Source organism: Schistocerca nitens, chromosome 12, assembly GCF_023898315.1.
Source record: "Schistocerca nitens isolate TAMUIC-IGC-003100 chromosome 12, iqSchNite1.1, whole genome shotgun sequence".
NCBI classification, from domain to species: Eukaryota; Metazoa; Arthropoda; class Insecta; order Orthoptera; family Acrididae; genus Schistocerca; species Schistocerca nitens.
The window spans coordinates 12,063,014-12,088,556 of NC_064625.1; the positions used below are offsets into that span (position 1 = coordinate 12,063,014).

The 25,543-nt window shown below is 45.2% G+C and overlaps 1 protein-coding gene across 3 annotated transcripts in view; it reads right to left on the reverse strand.

Annotated features, from left to right (window-relative positions):
- Positions 1 to 25,543, reverse strand: part of LOC126215097 (N-chimaerin) — a 50,283-nt gene that overhangs the window by 5,105 nt on the left and 19,635 nt on the right. For all 3 annotated transcript variants that reach the window (XM_049941746.1, XM_049941747.1, XM_049941745.1), the window contains exons 5-8: positions 16,205 to 16,340; positions 9,566 to 9,817; positions 8,112 to 8,249; positions 1,682 to 1,787 (exon numbers count right to left, since the gene is read on the reverse strand). In XM_049941746.1, coding sequence (XP_049797703.1) covers positions 1,682 to 1,787; positions 8,112 to 8,249; positions 9,566 to 9,817; positions 16,205 to 16,340 — 632 coding nt within the window. The remainder of the gene's footprint in view (positions 1 to 1,681; positions 1,788 to 8,111; positions 8,250 to 9,565; positions 9,818 to 16,204; positions 16,341 to 25,543) is intronic.

Genomic DNA, 25,543 nt, shown 5'->3' on the forward strand with positions numbered 1-25,543 from the left:
CTTATTAAAGGTTATGAACAGCAAATGCTTGACTAAAATGGTCCAATGATGACATAGAAGTGCATAGAATAATAAATAATAATAAAATAATAATAATAATAATAATAATAATAATAGCACATCGCAAAACTAGATATTTTTGATGCGATTTGTTTAATAAACATATCAGGAAATGTACAACAGCAGACATACCTGTTAGCTTTGTTTACAAGTTAAAACAGTTTGAAGATGGTGGCATTGTTGTGGGAAAAGGAATTTTTTGTGATGAAATTAGCAAATTTTTGACAAACCTGGAAAAAAAATTCAGACACTGGTTACAGAGACAATGAAGCACACTTGTACACACCTTCGAACCATGCTGACAACCCTCATCGGCCACAGATAAACGCAAGTCTTCATTCGCAACCTTAGACTCTTGTTTGAGCCCTAGGAAATTATGGTGAACCCTATCAATGCTGACATAACAGTAGTCTTACGTATACCTGAAATGTCAAGTCTCAGCAGTGTAGATATCATGAGGTGACACAAATGCAACATTCCACACCAGCAGGAAATGGTAGATTAACAAAAATCTGCTGTTGAGCTGAACACAATGTCTTCTATGTTCAAACATAGATTCTAAACAGCTGCTTTCACACTGCAGTGAGGGATTGGTGGCATAATGTCTCAGAAAGGGATTTTGATGTTATAACAATGCTTTCATTTGAAAATACTGTATTTCAACAATGTGTTGAGTAGATTTAGTAGGTTTAACAAGTTTTTTCAGTAATATAAATAAATGTAACGTGTGATGTCAATGAACATAATCTGATTGATAATGTGTATTATTTTTATTTTTAACTAACACTGAAAAACAATGAAGTGAGAAAAATAGAGGACATACAATACTGGAAAAATAAGTTATAACAAAATAACACTAAAACCTTTTTTTTCTACGAAGTACACAACCTGCGGATGTTTTATAAAAAAAGAATACTGAAAGTGTCAAAAAAGTAAAACTAAAGTGCTGAAAAAGTAACACAAAGTGTATTAAAAATCTGCACCAAAATTGGCAAAAAATAACACCGAATTTAGGGGGGGGGGGGGGGGGGGAAACCAATACTGAATTTGCAAATGGGCAAAAAATAACACTGAGTTTGGCAAAATGATAACATCAAAATTGGCCACAAAATAAAATGATTTTTTTCCAGTCCTTAAATATGGTAACAGCCAAAACAATTTCTTCGAAAAAGTCACAGGCAATTTCATTCAGAATGCTCATTTAATTGCCTGTGCTCTGTTCTAATGATCTCAATGTGGATGGAATGCTGAACTTTCTCCTCATCTCCAGCTCTGAAGGTAATTCCTGTGACTTCTTTTCTTTTACGATTATGTCTGCTGTTATAATTTCTTAGACTTCCCCGGTGATTTTGTGACATCTCGTCAAATCGGGAGTACTGCCGGTGGTCCGCGTTTTTCTAACACAATATTTCGACATCGTACCTCGGCGTCTTCATCAGGTGCTTCCTGAAAGTCACAATAAGCATCTGATAAAGATGTCAAGGCACGATGTTGAAATATTGTGTTAGAAAAATGCAGACCACTGGCAGTACACCCAATTCAACAAGATGTCATGTTTGCTATTAGGTGCATCACTGAAATCTTTTTCCCTTTCACACACTTTACAATGTCCACTGCTCACCTGTGGAGATGCTCCATGAGGAACTTCAAAGTTTGGTAGTGTGCAGGAGGCAGAATCATAACAGCTTCCTTCATAGCTGCTAACTGTTCAGATACAGTCTTCTTTTCTGAAACAAGGGAACAATGAAAACTAACACAAAAACACCCCAGCATATTAGTGTCCTATATCAATTAAGCTGACATTTCAGGAGGGGGGGGAGGGGGGGAAGGGGCGGAGGGGGGAGGGGGGGGAGGGAGGGAGGGAGAGTAACAGGAAGTGTTGTTCAGCCACATGTGAAACATCAAGCACGACCTGCAACAAATGATGATGCCCAAGTAGGTGTTTTAGCTGCTGTTGGGGCTAATCTGCTCATCAGTAGCCGACAAATTGCGCGACAATCGGGAATATCAAAAACCTCGGAGTTGAGAATGCTACATCAACATTAACTGCAACCGTAACTATTTCTACGCACCAGAAATTGCATGGTGACGACTCTGAACATCGTGTACAATTCTGCCACTGGGCACAAGAGAAATTACGGGACGATGACAGATTTTTTGCATGCGTTCTATTTAGCGACGAAGAGTCATTCACCAACAGCGGTAACGTAAACCGGCATAATATGCACTATTGGGCAACGGAAAATCCACGATGGCTGCGACAAGTGGAACATCAGCAACCTTGGCGGGTTAATGTATGGTGCGGCATTATGGAAAGAAGGATAATTGGCCCCCATTTTATCGATGGCAATCTAAATGATGCACTGTATGCTGATTTCCTACGTAATGGTACTACATGATGTTTCACTGCGTGACAGAATGGCGATGTACTTCCAACATGATGGATGTCCGGCACATAGCTCGCGTGCAGTTGAAGCGGTATTGAATAGCATATTTCATGACAGGTGGATTGGTCATCGAAGCAGCATATGACGGCCCGCATGTTCACCGGATCTGACGTCCCCGGATTTCTTTCTGTGGGGAAGGTTGAAGGATATTTGCTATCGTGATCCACCGACAACGCCTGACAACTTGCGTCAGCGCATTGTCAATGGATGTGCGAACATTACGAAAGGCAAACTACTCACAGTTGAGAGGAATGTCGTTACACGTATTGCCAAATGCATTGAGATTGACGGACATCATTTTGAGCATTTATTGCATTAATGCGGTAATACAGGTAATCACACTGTAACAGCATACGTTCTCAGAAATGGTAAGTTCACAAAGGTACATGTATCACATTAGAAAAACCGAAATAAAATGTTCAAATGTACCTATGTTCTGTATTTTAATTTTAAAAAAACCTACCTGTTACCAACTGTTCGTCTAAAATTGTGGGCCATATGTTTGTGACTATGACAGCACCATCTATCACAAAGCGAAAAAAGTGGTCCAACTAAAACATTCATATTTCTTTATGTACTACACGAAAATGTAACAAAAAATGGGGGTTCCTATTTAAAAAACGCAGTCGATATCTGTCTGAACTATGGCAGCGCCATCTAGTGGGCCAACCATAGCGCCATCTGGTTTCCCCCTTCAAGCTGTACAAGTTTCATTCTTTGTAGTTTTTTCGTTTGACTCTTATTTTGTGAGATATTTGGCCCGGTCACGATCAATGGACCACCCTGTATAAAATGTGCCCAAATGTAAAGAAGACTGCAGTTACATAAATAAAGAAATTTTAACAACAATAAGAACAGTTCATGTGGAACAGTACAAATACACATGACTGCCAGCGACAATGGTACACCACTCACAGCGTGTGGGAAGGGAATATGAACCTGAACCTCTGCTACTACCTTAGCTCCGGTTGTCAGCGGGTAGTACAGCTCAATTGTTCTTATCTTCCTGCTTGCAACACTTCAGATGCAATAGAGTTCTCATACTACTCGGCTACCTCAGCTGCAGACGGCAGCAGCAGTCCGTAACATCTACATGGATACTCAACAAATCAGATTTAAGTCCCTGGCAGACAGTTCATCACATCACCTTCACAATAATTTTCTGTTGTTCCAATCTCTAACAGGATGCAAGAAAAAGAATACCTATGTCTTTCCGTGCAAGCACTATTTTCCTCGTTTTATTATGATGATTGTTTCACCCTATGTAGGTCGGCATTGACAAAATATTTTCGTATTCGGAGGAGAAAGTTGGTAATAGAAATTTTGCTAGAAGATTCCTCCACAGCGAAAAACGCCTTTGTTTTAATGATGCTACCCCAAATCATGTATCATATCAGTGACACTCTCTCACCTATTTCACGATAATACAAAATGTGCTGCTCTTCTTTGAACTTTCTTGATGTACTCCATTAATCCTATTTGGTAAGGAACCCCAGAACAAACAACAGTACTCCAAAAAGAGGGTGGACAAGCACAGTATAGGCGGTCTCTTTAGTACGTCTGTTACATTTTCTAAGTGTTCCGCCAATAAAACATAAGTCTTTGGTTTGCTTTCCCCACAACATCTTCTATGTGTTCTTTCCAATTTAAGTTGTTCATAATAGTAATTCCTAGGTATTTAGTTGAATTTACAGCCTTTAGATTTGACTGATTTATTGTGTACCGAAGTTTAACAGATTTCTTTTAGCACTTACGTGGATGACCTCACACTTTTTAATTATTTAGGGTCAATTGCCAATTTTTGCACCATACAGATATCTTTTCTAAATTGTTTAGCAATTTATATTGATCTTCCGGTGACCTGACTAGATGATAAATGACAGTGTCATCTGCAAACAATCTAAGATGGCTGTTCAGATTGTCTCCTACATCGTTTATAAAGTAAAGGGCCTATGACACTACCTTGGAAAAGTCAGAAATTGCTTCTACTTTACTTGATGACTTTCCATCAATTACTATGAACTGTGATCTCTCTGACAGGAAATCACGAATCCAATCATACAACTGAGATGATATTCCACAAGCAAGCAATTTCACTAAAAGCTGCTTGTGTAGTACAGTGTCAAAAGCTTTATGGAAATCTAGAAATATGGAATCAATTTGAAATTCCTTGTCAATAGCACTCAACACTTCATGGAAGTAAAGAGCTAGTTGCATTTCACAAGAATGATGTTTTCTAAATCTGTGTTGACTGTGTGTCAGCAGACCAATTTCTTCGAGGTAACTCGAAATGTTCAAACACAATATATGTTCCAAACTCCTCCTGCAGATTGACGTTAATGATATGGGCCTGTAATTTAGTGGATTACGCCTACTAACTTTCTTGAATATTGATGTGACCTGTGCTATTTCCAGTTTTTGGGTGTGGATCTTTCGTTGAGTGAGCAGTTGTATATGACTTAAGTACGGAGCTATTGCATCAGTGTACTCTGAAAGGAAGCTGATTGGTATACAGTCTGGACTGGAAGACCTGCTTTTATTAGGTGATTTAAGTCACTTCACTACTCTGAGGATATCTGCTTTTAAGTTATCCATGTTGGCAGCTGTTCTTGATTTGAATTCTGGAATATTTACTTTGTCTTCAACAGTGAATGAATTTCGGAGGGCTGTGTTTAGTAATTCTGCTTTGGCAGCACTGTTGTCGATAGTATTTCCATTGCTATTATGCAGAGAAGGCACCGATTGTGTCTTGCCGCTAGCATATTTTACATACGGCCAGAATCCCTTTGGATTTTCTGCCATGTCGTGAGACAAAGTTTCACTGTGGAAACTATTATAAACATCTCACATTTAAGTCCATGCTTAAGTTTGAGCTTCTGTAGAAGATTACCAACCTTGGAGATTTTGCATACGTTTAAACTTGGCATGCTTTTTTCGTTGTTTCTGCAACAGTATTATGCCAGTTTTGTGTATCATGTGGGATCAGCTCTGTCATTTGTTAATTTATTTGGTATAAATCTCTCAATCAGTGTTGATACTATTTCTTTGGATTCAAGCTACATCTGATTTACAATTATGTTGTTAATTTGGAAGGAGTGGAAACTCTCGGGAATAATAATAATTTATGTGATTTGTTCTTATAGGGTTTATTTTGCAGTGTATGATGTTTCTGTTAAGAAATGTGTGAATCTAACAGTGAAATTGCCTATGAAAGTGTTATTCCTGTTACGATTCCGCAAAGTGAACTCAATGATGCATGTCGGTATGGAACACCACAGCTGCTGCTACTGGAGCCATTTTGCACTTGTGCTCAAATGTGAATCACTGTTATTGTGAGCCAGTGTCAATACCCATATCAAAAGGCCCTTCTTACAGAACATGCCATTTTCAGTTCCCAGATCACTTTACACAAAATGAAATAAAGAATTCTGCCAGCGGGTATTTTCTGTGGCACAATGAAGGCAGTTCATTGTGAACTTCACCATATTCTCTAACAGAAGCTCAAATATTATGGTACCACATGTACTGCTGGGTTAACATCTATCTACGGGCACAAAAGTGTCTCATTAAAACCCAGGGATTTTACACAACATAACAGCATCCTCAGAATGGGGAATAATCTCTACAGATGTACCACAGGGACTGATATTGGGTCTGCTCTTGTTCTCGTTACATATAAATGTTCTGCCAATTTATATCCAAGAGGAAGAAATAGTCCTCTTTGTTAACAGTGCAGCTATTATAATTGAGCATATTGGAGAAACCTTGAAACTTGAAAATGTAAGCAACATTCTCTTCAAAACTAATAACTTTTTCTATGCAATACACGCAATTTTGAACTCCACAAGGCACACCATTACAAACAAATGCACGAGTATAAATCAATGAATGAATCTGTGTACTCTAAATTATTAGGGGTTTATAAACTGAGGTGACAATACTCACGGAATAGTGATACACACACATACAGATGGCGGCAGTATCGCTTACACGAGACATAAAGGGCAGTGCCTTGGCGCAGCTGTCATTTACACTCAAGTGATTCGTGTGAAAAGATTCCCAATGTGATTACAGTTGCTCGACTGGAATTAACAGACTTTGACCACGGAATGGTAGTTGAATCTAGATGCACGGGACATTTCATTTTGGAAATCATTTGGACATTCAATATTCCACAATCCACAGTATCGAGAGCGTGCTGAGAATACAATATTTCAGGCATTACCTCTCGATGGCCTCCACTCGATGACCGAGAGTGATGGCAGTTGGGAAGAGCTGTCAGTGCTAAAATTTGAGGTACACTGCACAAAATAAATGCAGAAGTCAACGTGGGACGTAAGACTAATGTATCCGTTACGACAAGGCAGTGAAATTTGGTATTAATTGGCTACGGCAGCAAATGACCGATACGAGTGCCTTTGCTAGCAGTGTGGCACCGTCTGCATTGCCTCTCCTCAGCTCGTAACAATAATGGTCGGACCACAGACGACTTGAAAACCGTGGTCTAGTCAGATGAGTCCTGTTTGACTTTGATAAGAGCTGACAGTAGGGTCCGAGCGTGGTGCTGACTCCACAAAGTTGTGACCCCAAGTTGTCAACGAGGCATTGTGTAGCCTAGTGGTGGCTCAATAAGTGTGTGCACTGTGTTTACACGGAATGGACTGGGTCCTCCGATTTAATGGACCGATCAATGGCTGGAAATGCTTATTTTCAGTTACTTGGAAACGATTTGCAGCCACGTTTATGTTCCCAAATGACAGCTACAACTGTTCGCGATCAGTTTGATAACATTCTGGACAGTTCAAGCGAATACATTGGCCACCCAGATTGCCCAACATGAATCTCAATGAACATTTGTGAGACACAATCGAGAGGTCAGTTTGTGCACAAAATCTTGAACCGTCAGCTCTTTCGCAATTGAGGACGGCTACAGAGGCAACGTGGCTCGATATTTCTCAAAAGGGCTTCTGGCAACTTGTCGAGTTCGTGCCATATCGAGCTGCTGCACTACGTCAAGCAAAAGCACTTTTGTCACCTCAGTGCATTTATAGAAATTGAACTGACAGCCCTATATTATGAACTTCTTAAACATATAAGCTCTGCAACTTTTGCATTCAGCATAATATCAGATTTTGGAGATGCAAAAAGTCAAAGTTTGTTTATTAAAGTCAGATTTTGGAGACAAAAATCTCAAAAGTTTACTTACCTTTCCTACACTCATTCACTAATGTCTTATTAAGGCACAGTCTTCTGGGCAACTCACCACTGGGAAAGAAAGTGGTTGTTCCACAGAAGCAGATAATATGGGTAATGTATCGTGTTCACTATTAGGTATTACATCTCCTCAAAAACACTGTTCACAATGCAAAGTGTATTAAAAACAAACCCTAGGGGGAAAAAACAACCTAAAGAAAAGTAAAACTTGGGAAGAGGCAATCTCAAGGGTGGTGGGGGTGCGGTGGGGGGGAGGAGGGGAGAGGTAATAGGGAACTTACGTTAGGAAAAAAAATTAGGAGGGAAGGGCAAAATGTGTTAGGGCGAACAAAAAGAGCATATCTCAAATGCAGGCTACACCAGGCTGTACAAACAGCTTTTAGTACTTACTAGTTGCTTCAATAAGTGGTGGATGAGCATCAAATGTAATGAGAGGTATGGGCAGCAGACGCAGGTACAGTTTCAGAGCTCCAGCAATAACGTTGATGTTGTCGTACTTCTCTGGTCCGAGGTCTGCCAATTCACCATCTGCAAACACCATCGTGTAGTGCGCGCGCGCACACAAAACCGAAGTGACGTGCATTAGCGAACAAAAAATTGTGAGAAGTCTAGTTAGTATCCATTCAGTATATGATTTGGAAGAGACAGGCGAGGATAGCTGAAACAAATAATTAAATGCACCTAACTGATCATGTATGTAAAATAAAGGAGAGAGAAAATAGCACGCAGCAGCCTCTCTCATTACTGAGAAAACATCTGATAAGATATGGTACGGTGGCTCAATTTTCAAACTGTCTTAATTAGTTACTACAGGAGACATAATCTGCAGGATCGATTGATTTCTGACGAGGAAGGAATGGTCTGTGAGGTGCTGCAGACTCGACTGTACGAACGGAAATACCGGGGCTGTGGTAGGTATCACAATGATCGCAGTTTACACCAACAACGTGTCCATGTAGGCATATGCTGGACGACACTGCTGATTTAAAAGTACTTGCACTGTCAAAACTTCAGGAACATCTAGAATTACTACATACCAATGCAAAGTTTGGAACACTGACATAAACCCCAACAAAACAGTCACACACATTTTTGTTTCCAAATGCAGACAACCAAGTGGAAAAAGTGTCGGTAAATTCAAATGTAGTGACTGCAATTTATTTAGGTGTTTACTTAGAGTGGAGAGTTAAGCATTTGTCAGTAGAATAAGACAAGCACGGCCATCTGTCGAGGTCAGAAATCCCATGTTAACAGCGAAGTTCTAACAACTGCTTTTTCACAATCAACATGTATGACCCCCATTGAATTTTTTCACAATGGTTGAAGACTTTGTTCAACATACTACTCTAAACTGTCCATCAATGTGAAAGCTTTGTATCTCAGTAAACTTAGCTCCTGCAAGACAATATGTAACTGCAACCACTGAGAAACTCTGTGAAATGAATTCCGCAGACAACTACTTAATACCTTCCTTACTGATCATAATTTAACCCTGGACAATTTTTACTTGTTTGGGCCCTTGGAGGAGGAGTAAGGGTATAAAAATAAAGCAACAATATAATTGTTGAGAAGTACATGGGCAACTGGTAGGTCGAGTGACCTGTATTTTTGCAGTGAAGGGATCAGTCGTGGTCTATCTAAGAATATCCACCTAAAATTTTGGTAGTCCTCACTATAATCCCAAATTCATTCTGCGATCGAACGCAGACATCGCATTACATCCGTTATAAGCACAATTATATGTCATGCTTTGAACAGTACAGAAAAATAATGCCACTTACAGATCAGCAATGATACAGAGCATATACCTGTAGATCATGCCAAAAGGAGCAATAGGAGCAGACCTGTGTCGAGTGCCAGCTTGAGAGCCTCGACCTCCTCGGCGAAGCCGGACACGCGGTACAGGCCCTCCGTGTCCAGGCCGCGTCGCTCTATCTCCTCGACACAGCGCCTCACGACGCGCGGTACGTGGCTGCGCTGCTGCGATGCCAATGTCGTCAGGTCCAGGCCGAATACTCCGCGCACACCCTTCAGTTTGGGCAAACAGTCTGACGGCACCTTTCGGGAGCATTTGCAGTGTGCAGAGAACCCACAGTCTAAAGAAAAAAGGAGCCAAGGTAACAGCATTTCAATAGTGGGCATTAATCAGAGTGTAAGGGAGTGTCAGAGAGGGGACTTCAGGCAGTGCCTCCAATACAGCAAGTATTGATTTTCATTTCTAAAAATATTTTAGCACCCAGAAGAGGATCACCAAGCTAGATTGGTATCTTTCAGATTGTAAAAATTGAATCACACCATCTTACTGCATGAAAAACCCATTTTATATGAGAAGTGAACCAATGGAGACTGCATGGCTGGGGGCAGGAGGGGTGGTCTGGGTTGGAAAAGGGGAGAGGGTAACCAGGAAACAAGAAAGAACAGGAAGGAAAAAAGGAGGCGCAGAAAGATGGAGAGAGGGGGAGGAGGGAAGAGAGGGGAATGCCGGAAGGAGGAGATCAGAAGTGAGAGGGGGAAGGAGGAGGGGGAGGTCGAAGGAGGCAGGGGGAAGGGGAAGGCCAGAGGGAAGAGGTGTGAAACGGGAAGGTGGTGAGGTGAGAAAGGGGGAGGGGGAAGAGGTGAGAGGGAGGTAAAGAGAAGAGGTGAGAGGGAAGTAAAGAGAAGAGGTGAGAGGAGGAGGGGAGGGGGGAGGTGAGAGAGAGGTAAAGAGGACAGGTGGGGGGAAGGTGAGACGGAGGTAAAGAGGATGGGTGAGAGGGAGGTAAGGAGAGGTGAAAGGAAGGGTAGAAAGAGGCAGAAGAGAGATGCAGAGGGGGAGAGGGGGAGGAGCGAGAGAGGGGGAGGGGAAAGAGAAATGAAGTGACACAAGGAGGGGAGGGTCAGATGGAGGCGTAAGGAGGGAAAGGCAGAGGGGAATGGAGGGTCAGGCGGAGGCAACAGGTGGACAGGTAGAGGGGAATGGAGGACAGGGGAGGGGTGTGGAGGGATAGGATAGGGGAGGGGAATAGAGGGATAAGGGAGGGGAGAGGAGGGAGGGCAAGGGATATTGGGGGGGGGTGGGGGCAGAGGAGCAGAGGGTCCGCAGAAGGTAGAGGGGGTGGTGGGAGAGGTTGGTTGGTTGTTTGGTTTGGGATATAAAGGGACCAAACTATAGCATCATCATTCCCTTTTCCTTGATGCAAACAAGAGTCAAGGTAAAACAACATCCAAAGTACATTTTGGAAAGTAAAAGGGAGATAAGGAATGGGGAACCACAAGTTAAAAAGAAAACAAATGGAACAAACAAAAAACAGGGGAAACATACACCACAAGAAAACGTAAAAGAAGATATTAAAACCATACAGCAGATGGTCTGGACTGGCTGATCAAAAGTATAAAAAAGGATGAGCCAGTCACTCTGCAACACACTAAAATGTCCACTCCAAAAAGACAAGGCGAGATGAACACATGCAGGGAAAAGATGACCACCAAGACAAACAAATGCAAAGAAAGGGTGACAGAGTGTTAAAGTGGAGGGAGTGTGGAGGCCTTGGAGAGAAGGCCAAATGCCCACCCTTAGATGGTATGATTAAAAAAAAAACCCTCACGAATAAAACGTAAAACTAAATCTGCTGTTGAGGCATTGTCAGCTAACACCGAAGGTAGAGTGTTGGGAAGGTTAAACGTACATCGCAGAGCAGCTAAAATTGGGCAGTTGGTTGGTTTAAAAGAGGGGGGAATGGACCAAACTGCAAGGTCATCGGTCCCTTGTTCCCAGTAAAATAATTACACAACAGAAAGAAGAAAAGAAAGGAAATGTACAGTACAATAACAAAAGAAAGGAAGAACAACAGAAGGACAACCAACACTAAAAGAAACTGGTAGAAGGAGTAAAAACAAGAGAGCAGATGACCGTGGCTGGCCGACCACGAGAATAAAAAGGAAAAGCCAGCCACTCTGTGACACTATACAACATCCACCCTAAAAGCATTAGAGTAAAGAACACAAGGGGCAAAGGACACGGTCTAAAGTTTATATAGTATGATAAAACGGACCGTCGCGTATAAAACATAAAACTAAATTAGCCGATGAGGCATTGTCAGCTGAACTTAATGGCAACGCATCCGGTAACTGAAGAGTCCATCGCAGGGCAGCCAAAGGAGGACAGCTCACCAAGACATGGGGCCACTGTCAGCCGGGCGCTGCACCGACAGTGAGGTGGGTCATCATGGCGCAGGAGGTAGCCATGTGACACCCAAGAGTGGCCAATGCAGAGCAGGCAGAGAACAACAGAGTCCCTGCGAGAGGCCCGCATGGAGGGCTGCCACACATTCGTAGTGTCCTTAATGGCACGCAGTTTGTTGTGCGTGCTAAGGTTATGCCATTTCGTCTCCCAAAGCCGCAAAACCTTGCGGCATAGTAGTGAATGCAGGTCAGTTGCAGAGAAGTCTATCTCCATAAGCAGTTTCCACTTAGCCTGTTTGGCCAGCCTCTTGGCAAGTTCGTTGCCTGGGATTCCGATGTGACCTGGGGTCCTGAAAAACACCACCGAACGACCGGACCGTTCCAAGGGCATAGATGGACTCCTGAATGGTCGCTATCAAAGAATGACGAGGGTAGCACTGGTAGAGATCTTGTAGGCTGCTCAAGGAGTCTGTATACAGAAGAAACACCTCCCCAGGGTACGAATGGATGTGCTCAAGAGCACGAGATATAGCCACCAGTTTGGAAGTGAAACCACTGCAGCCATTGGGCAAGGAATGCTGTTCAATATGTCCTCCACGGACATACGTGAAGCCGACGTGAGCATCAGCCATAGAGCTGTCGGTGTAAACAAACTTCGGGGCCTCGGTACTTGTCAAGAATCAAGATGAAGTGGCAGCGGAGACCTGGGGGGTTAACTGTGTCCTTAGGGCCATGTGAGTTCCAAGCGAAGTCATGGCCTAGGCGTACACCATGGAGGTGTATGTGAATGGAAGTCAAGTATAGATGGTAAAGGCAAGGACGCCGGTTCATAAAGAAGGGATCGGATGCGAACTGCAATTGGAAGCCCTGACTTGGACCCCCGATGCAGGAGATGAACTGCCGTGTGTGAGAAAAGGAGACGGTCATTCGAATGCGCAGGAGAACTATGAACGTGTGCTACGTAACTGGCCAGCAGTTGTGCACGCCTAACCTGCAATGGAGGCACTCCGGCTTCCACAAGGACGCTGGTCACCGGACTTTCCTACAAGCTCCTGTTGCTGGGCGAACACTACAGTGGTGCACTGGGTCGAGTAAACGCAACGCTGAGGGCGCAGCCGAACCATAAACCAGACTTCCATAGTCAAGGAGGGATTGAACCAGGGCTCTGAAGATCTGCAGCTGAGTAGAGCAATCTGCACCCCAGTTGGTCTTGCTAGGCAGCAGAGGGTATTAAGGTGCTGCCAGCACTTCCGCTCAAGCTGACAAAGGTGAGGAAACCAAGTCAATCGGGCATCGAAAACCAGTCCTAACAATCAATATGTCTCCACTACAGTGAGTGGATTGTCATTAAGGTAAAGTTCTGGTTCCGGATGAATGGTACGACACTGACAGAAGTGCATAACACACGACTTTGCTTCAGAAAACTGGAAACCATGGGCTAGAGCCCATGACTGCGCCTGGCCACAGAGGGGGTGGGGTGGAGAGTGCCAAAGAGGGGGGGAGAGAGAGCCACAGTGGGGGGGAGAGAGCTGCAGAGGGGGGTTACATATAGTATGAGCCAAAACATCAAGACCATCTGCATAATAGCGTGTTTGATCCATCTTTGGAACACAATACAGTAGGGACTATGCCTGGTATGGATTCGAAAAGGCCTACGTAGGTTGCCGGTGGTATCTAGAGGGGGGAGGGGGAGAACCACAGAAGGGGGGTAGTGAGAGCCGCAGAGGGGGGCAGGGAGGGGGAGAGAGAGAGGAGGGGAGGGAGAGCCACAGAGGGGGTGGTGGGAGAGGGAGGAGAGGGGTGGTGGGAGAGGGAGAGGGGGGAGAGGGGGGAGAGGGGTGGTGGGAGAGGGAGAGGGGGGAGAGGGAGAAAGAGGGAGAGAGGGGGAGGGGGAGAGCCACAGAGGGGGGCGAGAGATAGAGCCACAGAGGGGGGGCGAGAGATAGAGCCACAGAGGGGGGCGAGAGATAGAGCCACAGAGGGGGGCGAGAGATAGAGCCACAGAGGGGGGCGAGAGATAGAGCCACAGAGGGGGGGCGAGAGATAGAGCCACAGAGGGGGGCGAGAGATAGAGCCACAGAGGGGGGGAGGAGAGAGCCACAGAGGGGGGGGAGGAGAGAGCCACAGAGGGGGGGAGGAGAGAGCCACAGAGGGGGGGAGGAGAGAGCCACAGAGGGGGGGAGGAGAGCCACAGAGGGGGGGAGGAGAGATCCACAGAGGGGGGGGGAGGAGAGATCCACAGAGGGGGGGGAGGAGAGAGCCACAGAGGGGGGAGGAGAGATCCACAGAGGGGGGGAGGAGAGAGCCACAGAGGGGGGAAAGAGAGAGCCACAGAGGGAGGGGGAGCCACAGAGGGGGGGAGAGCCACAGGAGAGGGAAGGGTATGAACAGGGAGAGGGGATTGACATGGAACTGGAGGGACATGTGGAGAGGAAAAGGGGATGTGGGGAGACAAGGGTGTGGGGGAGGTAGAGAGATGTGTGGGGGAGCAGGGTCATGATTGGAGTGAGGGTGGTGGGGAGAGTGAGGGTGGTGGGGAGAGTGAGGGTGGTGGGGAGAGTGAGGGTGGTGGGAGAGTGAGGGTTGTGGGGAGAGTGAGGGTGGTGGGGAGAGTGAGGGTGGTGGGGAGAGTGAGGGTGGTGGGGAGAGTGAGGGTGGTGGGGAGAGTGAGGGTGGTGGGGAGAGTGAGGGTGGTGGGGAGAGTGAGGGTGGTGGGGAGAGTGAGGGTGGTGGGGAGAGTGAGGGTGGTGGGGAGAGTGAGGGTGGTGGGGAGAGTGAGGGTGGTGGGGAGAGTGAGGGTGGTGGGGAGAGTGAGGGTGGTGGGGAGAGTGAGGGTGGTGGGGAGAGTGAGGGTTGTGGGAGAGTGAGGGTTGTGGGAGAGTGAGGGTTGTGGGAGAGTGAGGGTGGTGGGGAGAGTGAGGGTGGTGGGGAGAGTGAGGGTGGTGGGGAGAGTGAGGGTGGTGGGGAGAGTGAGGGTGGTGGGGAGAGTGAGGGTGGTGGGGAGAGTGAGGGTGGTGGGGAGAGTGAGGGTGGTGGGGAGAGCGAGGTTGGCGCCCCTAAGCTCACTTCCTCTGTCCCTCCACTCCCCAATTTTCCCTTTCCCCTTCCCCATCTCCCCTTACCATCTCTCTCTCTTCTCCCCCTCTCTCGCCTGTCCGCCTTCTTCCTCCTCTCACCTGTCCACCCTCCCCCTTTCTCACCTCTGCCCCTGACGGAGAGTGGCAGGGTAAGTGAGAGTGGCAGGGTGAGTGAGGGTGGCAGGGAGAGAGGAGGGGTGAAGTGAGAGGGTCAGGGTGGAGGCGAGACAAGGGTTGGAAGGAGAGGTTGTGGGAAAGTGAGAGTGAGAGGGTGATTGGAATAGAGTGAGAATGGAGTGGCATTAAAGGAGTAAATACAGGAGGGGTGGCATAGCAGTTGGAAAGGTGGGGGAGGGATGGAGTCTAGTGTGTGTGTGTGTGTGTGTGTGTGTGTGTGTGTGTGTGTGTGTGTGTGTGTGTGTGTATTGGGAGGGGGGGGTTATATAGGGGAGGAGGGAGATCAGAGTACAATGGGTATATAAGCCAATTCCCTGGACAGCTCAAAAACACTGCATGGAACTTTAGTTTGGCCATACTTGCACACTTTGAGACCACTTGTTCACATTGTAATGTGTCTGAAACCACTTTTTCTATAAATAAACCACGGCCGCCTTAATTACGACACTTCATTTTTTCATAAAAATCTAATGTTGTACACCTGTTTTGAAACTGTGTTGTCTCAGCCACACACAATAGCTTTTGAATTCTGGTACCTTTCAAAATCACACGCTGTAGGCAAAATAATGTTCCTGAGTTTGTTTGCTAGCCTTTAAGTCTCATTCTCTGCAACAAAAATGGAGAAGTTTTCACAAAATAGGTATTTCTTTGTTTTGTTTACAATATCTCCTAATAATATCTTCATCAACAATGTCAACTGGATACACATGGTAAGCACTCTGCTTCTAGATACGCAAAACCCTGCACTTTCAAATCATTTTCTTCCGCTGTAATTTGCGTACGTTTGACTTACTCCACTTTCGTTCAGTAGTTCTGTCACCTACTCTACCAGCACTGTCACACTGTTCTCCTTGTCGCTATCAATAAATTTAATGGCAGTAACAGCAAGACATCACAAGTGTTCACAAAGACACTTTTTGGAATCAGTTTTCATGCTCCAGTTACCTAAGTTAGTTCCCGATACAGCTGAGTTTACGGTCCAGTTTCTGGAGTAACAGCAAAAAACTGTTTTTAAAAAACACACAATGGCAGAGAATTAGAACCTCACAATACAAAAGAATAACTTACCTTCGCATTTAACTCCTTGTGCTGTGAAGCCCCAAAGAAAGTTTCCACAAAATTCACACCAATTCAGTCCTTTGAATGTATGTATTTTAAAATTATGTGGCTTGCTGAAATCTATGTCTACAGACGAATCAGCAACCTGTAACACAGAAGCAGTTGATAAGTGATCTGGAAGTAATGAGCTGTGATTAAGATCATAACTTATGAAGTGAGAGCCTGTGATTATAAAACAGAAAATGAAAAAATAATTTCACATTACAGCAGGATCAGTTTGTCTTTATTCCAGGCAATGACCTGGTCACCTGAAAGATAATGTTTTCCAGATTTCACACCAGTCCCATAAGCATGGCGCTAGTAGTGCCACAATGATTAAGCAAACCACGTTTTCTTTAAATACACACTGTAACAGTCACATGCGTTAGTTACATTTGAGATTGGACACGGTGAATCGACATTCATCAAGAATGCCACATCGACACTTCATCGAGTTTGAATGAGGTCGTGTAATAGAGCTACGAGAAGCCCGATGATCCTCCTGCGATACTGCAAAAAGATTCGGCAGGAATGCAGCCACTGTACAGTGGTGGCAGCTGGCTGTACTGCTGGCAGCGGTGGTCACTGGAAGGTGACTATGGATGGCCACACGGCACTATTGAGAAAGAAGAGCATCATATTCGGTGCACGGCTCTGGCTCACCGTACTGCATCTGCAGCAGCAATCTGAGCGGTGTTTGGCACCACAGTGACACAATGGACCTTTACAAATTGGTTACATGAAGGACAGCTCTGAGCCGCACATCCTGTAGCATCCATTCCACTGACCCCAAACAACAACCATTTGAAACTTCAGTGGTGTCAAAGAGAGCTTTTTGGAGGGCAGGGTGGAGGTCTCTGGTGTTTACCGATGAAAGCTGGTTCTGCCTCAGTGCCAATGACGGCAGGTCGAGAGCCTGTAACCAACATGTCTGCATTCTCTAGACACACTGTACCAAAACGTGGAGTTACGGTCTGGGATGTGATTTCATATGACAGCAGGAGCACTCTCTTGGTTGTCTCTCGCACACAGACAGAAAATTTATATGTCAATCTCACGGTTTGACTTGTTGTGCTGTCATTCGTGTACAGCATTCCAAGGAGTGTTTTCCAAAAGGATAATACTTACCCAAATACTGCTGTTGTAAGCCAACATGCTCTACAGAGTGTCAACATATTTCCTTGGCATGCTAAATCACCAGATCTGTCTCCAATTGAGCACATTCGGGAAATGATCAGATGAGAACTCCAGCACCATTCATAACCAGCATTATTGGTCTCTGTATTGTATTGTTTTGTTTTAGGCCGCAAAAACAACTACGGTCATATGCACCCGTGTCAAAACTGTAAAACACGAAGACAACGAGACAAGTTAAAAACAACTACACGTCAATTCTAATTGACAGAAGAGAAGACAGCTAAAAACAGGGATGTTGAGAACAGTCTATAAAATATGCCACACAGAAATGGAGGTCCAGAACTGAAAATTAAATGGTCTTCACCATATTGCTACTACAAATAAAAAGTAAAACGCTGTCGACTGCTTGCACATCGTTCAGTAAAATGGCTAATAACTCAGACGGCAAACACAAACAAGAATGTAAGCAGTTATAAAAAGGGCATTCCGTCAGGAAATGGTGGACTGTCAAAAGTTGAGTGCAATGTGCACAAGGCGGTGGGGGAGCACCACTTAACAAATGGCGATTGCTAAGAAGACAGTGCCCCATACACGACCTAGTTAAAATGATCTCCTCGCAGCGATACAGCCGAGAGGAAGGCATCCAAGTTGCTGGAAGAGACTTAATTACCCGGAGCTCGTTCTCGTGAAGGGAGGATCAGTGACGACGCCAAAGTGACACCACCTTCTAACAGACGGCAACACACAGAGCTTCGGAGGGAATGCAAAAACTAGCGGGCTGAGGTACGAGGATTGCAGCCTCGGCAGCAGCGTAGGCGACCTCATTTCCTGTCAGACCGACACAACCGGGAACCCACACGCACATCACAATGGCTCCATCAAGAGTGAGCAAGTGACAGCTTTCCTGGATCTGTTGCACTGAGGGAAGGAGTACAGCAAACAGAGGCTTTGAAGGACACAGAAAGAGTCTGAGCAGATGATGCAATTGAATAGCTTGTGTTGCTGGATGTACTGCATGGCCTGCAACAGGGCAAAGAGCTCTGCTGTAAATATCGAGCAGTGTTCCAGAAGCCAATAACGAAAAATGTTGATGCCAATGATGGAGGTGCACCTGACACCACGGTCAGACCAGAGCTATCACAGTGTGCACAAAGGTACTATTGCCGAAGTTCAGTGCGAAGGTCGTGAAACTGAAGGCGACAGAGAGGCTAGAGTAGTGTCCTTAGGAAACGAATGAAAGCAGAGGTGAACACAGGCTGCTGCACGAAGGCAAGGTGGTGAAGGGTTTATACCCACCGGGAAAGTTGCAGGTAGCACAAAGTTAATCTGCCGGAGCAAGAGCTGAAAGCGAACTACGTAAGGTAACAGAGAAGAGGGACGCGCCCCATACTGGCGATCAAAGAAGTCGTCGAAGAAGGTGTAGGATGGGTGGCCAGGCATGGTAGACAAACGACACGCATATCTGCTGAGGAGAAAGTCACGGTGGTAGCACAGCAGTAGTTTGGCAGCTTCTACATACAGACTCTCAATCGGGCTAGTATAAACGGATGCCACGATGGTGGATAGTACTGAGACAGCGTTAAGAGGGACAGACGTGCAGATGCATAAATGAAACACCCATACTTTAGTTTCAAACAGCCAAGGGACCGGTAAAAAGAGAGGAAGGTCGTTCGATCTGCTCCCCGGGAAGTACCACTGAGGACACGTTGGACATTGAGGGACCACGTACAGCAGGCTGCCAGGTTAAGACACGCAGGGAGGACCAAGAAAGTTTCCTATGGAGTATGAACCGCGGGAATTTTGTAGTTTCAATGAATAGAAGAACAGGCCCAAGATGTAAAGATGGAGGAAGAAACCAATTGTGCCACCAGGAATTCATACAAATGGTTTTATCAGTGGAAAAACGAAAGCCACTGTCAATGCTCCACGAGTAAAGACAATTGAGGCACCACTGAAGGCACTACTCAATGAGACAGCTCCTTGCAGAACTGCAATAGATGGCAATATCGTCAACAATAGGGGAGCCGAAGATGCCCGGTGGGAAACAGGTCATTACAGGGTTAATGGGGATAGCAGAAAGAATGACACTCAGGACAGAACCCTGAGGCACACCGATTTCCTGGATAAAGGTGTCTGACAAAGCAGAACCCACACGTACCTTGGTCTTTGGGGAAGACCCACGCGTAGAGAGTAAGGAGGAAACCAGTCCTCCAGCAAGTGTCACAGGCTTTCTCCGAAAACGTGGCCATAGTCTGGGATTTCTACAGAAAACCATTCATGACATGGGTGGACAAAGTAACAAGATGGTCAACTGCAGAATGGTGCACTTGAAATCCACATTGTGCAGCGGTAAGTAAATGGCGAGACTCGAGGCACCGTACCAGCTGGGCATGAATCGTACACTCCATCACCTTGCAAACATAGTTAGTGAGAGATACGGGGCAGTAGCTAGAAAGAAGGTGTTTGTCCTTACCGGACTTAGGTACGAGTATGTCAGTGGCTTCATGCCAGCATCTGGGAAACGTGCCCTCTGTCCAGATGCGGTTGTACGTATGAAGCAGAAAGTACTCGCCTGCAAAAGAGAGGTGCTGCGACATCTGAATGTGAACATTGTCTGACCCTGGGGCAGAGGATCGGGATGAAGGTGAGAGCACAATCTAGCTCCCTCGTACTAAAGGCAGCATTGTAGCACTCATGATTCTGAGAACGAAGGGTACCACGTGAGCACCCCCCCCCCCCCACCCTCTGCTCATTTCCAATGGAGGAAGGCAGGGTGACATCTGCTACTTTAAGGCTGGAAATTGAGAAATGGATCTTGGTCCCTGGGAGCTGTCGGAGGTTGGCCCACACAATGGAAGAGGGAGCGGAACTGTTAAAGGAACTAATGAATGAAATCCAGCTAGCTTTTTTGTTACCCCAATGAAGGTAACAACACTGTGCAGGCAACTCTTTATAAAGAATGCAGTTTGCCATCATAGGGTGACGGTTAAAAATGTGGCGAGCACATCTCCACGCAGGTATTGCGATGCAGCACACCTCAGTCTACCGAGGGACCAAGACACGGTGTGGTAAAGAGGAAGTGTGAGAAACGGGATGTTCCGTTGCAGTAAGGATAACGTTTGTGTTGTAGTCTACCTGGTCATCACAACTGGTGAAATGTTGTTCATCGAAGGTTGGCAGGGAGGAGTAAAGCCACCAGTCGGCCTTAGTAAGCTGCCGTTTGGGTGTGCACGTAGGTAGGGTAGGAGTCAGCAAAAAAACAGCACACGAGAAATGATCGCTCGAGTATGTGTCAGAGAGAACGGACCACTCGAGACAACGACAAGCTGGACGATGCAGAAGGATAGGTCCAAATGGGAATAGGTGTGCGAGGAGTCGGAATGTGGGTGCTCCAATGTTAAGGCAGAAGAGGCCAGTTGATTAAGAAGATCAGCCAAGAGGGCACCTCTCTGACAGGTTCTGAGAGAAACCAAAAAGGGATGATGTGCATTAAAGTCACCAAATAGCAGAAAGGGATGAAGTAGCTGCCCAATAAGCTGGAGGAAGTCTGCCCTGGTGACACTGAATGACAGAGGGATGTAAACAGTACAAAGGGAAAAGGTCAAGTGAGGAAGGAAAGGGCGAACTGGAACAGCTTGAAGGCGGGTAGTCAGGTTGATGGGTCAACTGTGATCAACATCCCGTATGAGTATGAGCAGCATGACTCCCCCATGAGACGGAATGCAGTCCTCGGGGAGGGGAGATGTCAACATTGACAGGGAAGAAATGCAAGAGCTCAAAGCTGTCATGAGGACGCAATTTTGTTTCCTGAAGGCAGAGAACAAGTGGACACAGTGATTCTAAGAGAAGCCACAAATCCTCTTCGTTGGATTGAAGACTGCAAACGTTCCATTGGAGGAGACTCATAACAAGGAAAAAGTGAAGGGGTGTCACCTCAGTGGCTGCCGAGTGCCAGCCTTTGAAGACTCGCTGCCATAGGGCACAGAGCAGGAGGATCCTGCTCAATGAGGTCTACAGAAGCATCTGCTCTCTCCTTCTATCGGTCTGCAGAGTCCAGGGCAGAAAAACGGTTGGAGGTGTGCACGGCGACACGGAGGTCAGCCGAGCAAGGGCATCATGTGGCGACACAAGTGAAGAGGATCTCCGAGTCGGTGGAGAAGACTGTTTGCCTTTGTCTGACTTCTTGGAGCCTTTCTGGTTGGCAGAGGAAGACCCAGATGTTGGTTGGCTGGAGGGACAGAGGAAGTCTTCACGGAAGTATTCCTTCTGTTGTTTCCGGCCTGCCAGTTGTGTAGATGGTGACTTCGCCCTGTGAGGCGAAAGTTTGGAGGTGTATCGCACAGCTGGAGGAGACGGGGACACTGCCAAGACGCTGAGCAATTTCACAAGAGCGGTGCTAAATTTGAGGTCGCATTTCTGCATGGCCGTGTCCTTCATTGGAGTGAGATGTAGCAAGAACAGTAATATAGATGCCAGATGGTAGAATGCAGTGTTTCTGAATAACCAACAACTTGTGGGTGATCAGGTAAGGCACTTTTTCCTTCACCAGGATCTCCAAGACAGCCTGATCATCGAGATAAATGGGGCAACTGCAGAAGGAGGCGGCATGCTCGCCATTGCAATTGATGCAATGGGGAGTAGCAAGTGGACAATCGTCCTCGTGAGCATCCCTACCACAGGTTACACATTTGGCTGGGTGTCGGCAAGATCCCTGAATGTGGTTGTAACGATGACACTGGTAGCAGCTTGTTAGGTCTGGAATATACAGCCAAACTGTGATAACTTCATAACCTGCTTTGATCTTTGACGGAAGAACCACTCTATTAAAAGTGAGAAAGGGAGTACTTAAGGACACTAAGGAGGCATCTACTTTTTTATCACTCAATGGACAGCAATGACACCATGATCAGAGACGTATGTTCAGATTTCTGCCTCAGTCAGACCATCTGCAGCCTAGAATAAATAGCTCCGCGGGAAGAATTCAGCATTCAATGGGCCTCGACACGAACAGGATAGCCACGAAGGAGCGAAGCTGCAAGCAGTTTTTGTGCTTCAGAATTTGAAGTAGTCTCCAAAAGCAAAGTGCCACTGCATAAACGAAAGTAGGATTGCACAGGGCCAGCAACTGCATCAACACATTTCTGAATAGTAAACAGATTTACCGTAGTGAATGACTGACCGTCTTCAGTACGTGAAACAATGAGGAACTGTGGTGCAGATGGGAGGGTCTTTGAATCGTTAGCCTCATTCTTTTTACGTTTCGTAGCCGCTGACTGTGAAGACGATTGACTCATTGCGAGAAAATCTGCCATGATTGCTAGCATCTCCAGTGGTATGTTCCTTCCAACAGGGGGAAGGTTAAAAATAGCTGGATGATGTTTTAGGGAAAGATTCAATGCCCTTCGGGAAACAAAAATGTCTGGATAGTGTTTTAGGGAAACATACAATTCCCGTGAAGAAACTGTATATCAGTGCAGTAACTGAAACAGGTATAAAAAAGGGCTCATCGGGGACTTTAAATTCTGACATATCGTATTCTAATTTCATACCTCCCCAATGTATTAGCCACAGAGAACATACAGTGTCACAATATTTTCTATATCTACATGTTATTCAGGAAGTTCTAAAAACTGTCAGATACATCTTCTCAAATGCAAAAACACAGGGACAGTTCAAATCCTTCACGGAAAGAAAGGAACAGTGAGAAGTTTCCTGGTGACGTACCTGGGTATGGCTTAATGAGATGGGTACGAGTGGGCATTGTTCTATGCAATAAAATAAAAACTGTTTCTAACTATATGACTCACTATGGTTGCTGTATGTGATTTTCATTACAGACGTTCAGAATTCTTAATTCTGAAAGCACATGGTCCTAATGTTTTGGCTTACCAGCATATATAGTCCCCCCCCCCCCCCCCCCCCCCGCGCAGTGCATGTCAAAAATGAGATATATATATGGTAAAGATCTTCTGACATTTCTTTCACAATAACAAATGTGTGTCAACCGTACCTTACAAAATTGCTGCAAGTACATATGCAATTGAAAATTATATGAAAATAAAATAAACAAACAGAAGCTCCCTGTGACAGGACTTGTCACAACGGGGAAAAAAAAAAGAGTTCATATTTTTTAAAATTAGATACAGAAGAGATCAGGCTCATGTGTTGCTCAGGCTTATGAGTTGTTGTCACACAAGTTCAGCTACTGGCATTGAATAGAAAGACAAACACTAATTGAGGCAAGCAGTGCCAAATAACTGAGTTATGTGGCAGACAACAAGATGTCCCCAAAGACCGAAGACCACTTGGGGCTGAGGAAACTTTAAGGAAGTCACTGTGTTAAATTCCAGTGTAGGTACCAGAGAATATGGACCTGCAAGGATTTTAGTGGGAGTAAACACACATCGTTTTCAAGAATCTGACTATCAGGCTTAGCTAAATGAGGAAAAAGAGCCCCCACTCACCCAAAAAATGGAGCTTCAGAAGGGAGATAGAATAAAAGAACCAGACTGATTCTTTGGCTTTCAAATTATTTAGTCTTCTTCTGTGCTGATAGAAAAGAGTGTTGTCAACTTTCCACAGGTACGGCTTCTGAAAAGAATAAAAAATTCAGAAGCTGGAGGGCTGCTCTAGTGCACAAGTGTGCATGTTCACAACTTTGGTTTGCAGATGAGTGGTGGATTGCCCAAAACTTCAGACATGGCTAAAACTACCAGAAAAAGTTATTAAAAGTCTGTCCTCTAAATCTACATAAGACTTTTCAACACGAATAAAGATCATCTATGCATCACCACCACCTTCATGTAGTAGTGGTAAACCTATGTCTTTTCTTGTGTGCCCACTACATTTCTCTCCCCACTCTGTTCAGTCTTCTCCTTTCTTCATCACACATTCCTCCACTCCAGCATATCTACATATCATCATCATCCTCTTTCCACTCGCATAACAGTGCTGCGCAATACCTGCAGGTTATTCTGCAAGTTTTGCTATCCCCATTACTATACATCCTTGAATACAAGTAGAACATCCCACTGGATTAATTTGGCATCCTTCTATCGAGTAGGCATACATTACACCAGTTCCGAAACATTTTACTACTAACAGGAAAGTCATTTTTCTATTGACACTAGGCACTACAATAAAAACATGATGAGCATTACTTCTCCAGATTGACTAATTGCACACTGCAAACATGTAACTGCAGCTACCAGGGCGAGGAGTGGTGGTGGTGGTGGTGGTGGTGGGGAATGCACTTTATAATTATCAGGAGTGATACACAGCAAATTTTGTTAGACTGTGCAAGAAGAGTTCTTGCATTGTGTGTGCACAGAACACATTGGGCTCCTTACTTTTCTGCATTTCACTTTAGTGTAATGTTGACCAAATACAATCAGATACATCCATAGTCATCCCTGAATATGCATACTGTCTCAAACCAACGTACACTCTTCCATTAATCACTTGCGTATACAGGGTGCTCTAAAATTCCTCTTTCAAACTTCTAGGACTTGTAGAAGGGACTGAGTCGACAATACTTAGAATTGGAACCCACGAGCATAAACATACCATTTCTGTGCTGCAGCCATTCGAAAACATGTTTGCTAGGTAGGTATGCAACGAGTAGTCACAGTCGGGGATGCTTACGTATGATCTAATTCGAATTCTCTGACCCGGTTCGACCTTCATTCACGCGTCTGCTAGTGTCGGAGCAACACGGCTGAGTATGCAGTTGCAGAATACGACGACACGACCCTTCTGTACAGTGAAGCTCACGGTAGTGGAAGAGCTGCTCGTCACCTTTATCGAGACCATTATCCACGACGTCTGACTCCATCGCGTACCATTTTTGCCACAATTACGTGACGGCTTCGAGAAAGGAGTACCTTCACTGTCAGCAGGCATGACTGGTGTTCAAAGGAGGTGCTGCACACCCACAGTGGGAGATACCATACTGCATCATGCTGTCAATGAGTATTAATGAGAAGAATTGTAACACTGATGTACTGGATCACAACTAATAAATGAATTGTAAATGTGGTTGCGTTACTGGCATCTTTTCAAATAGATGCGGCACAGAAATGGTACGTTCCCGGACATAGGTTCCAGTTCAAAATACTGTCTACTCAATCCTCTCTGCAAGTCCTAGAAGTTCGTTAGGGGAATTTTAGAGCA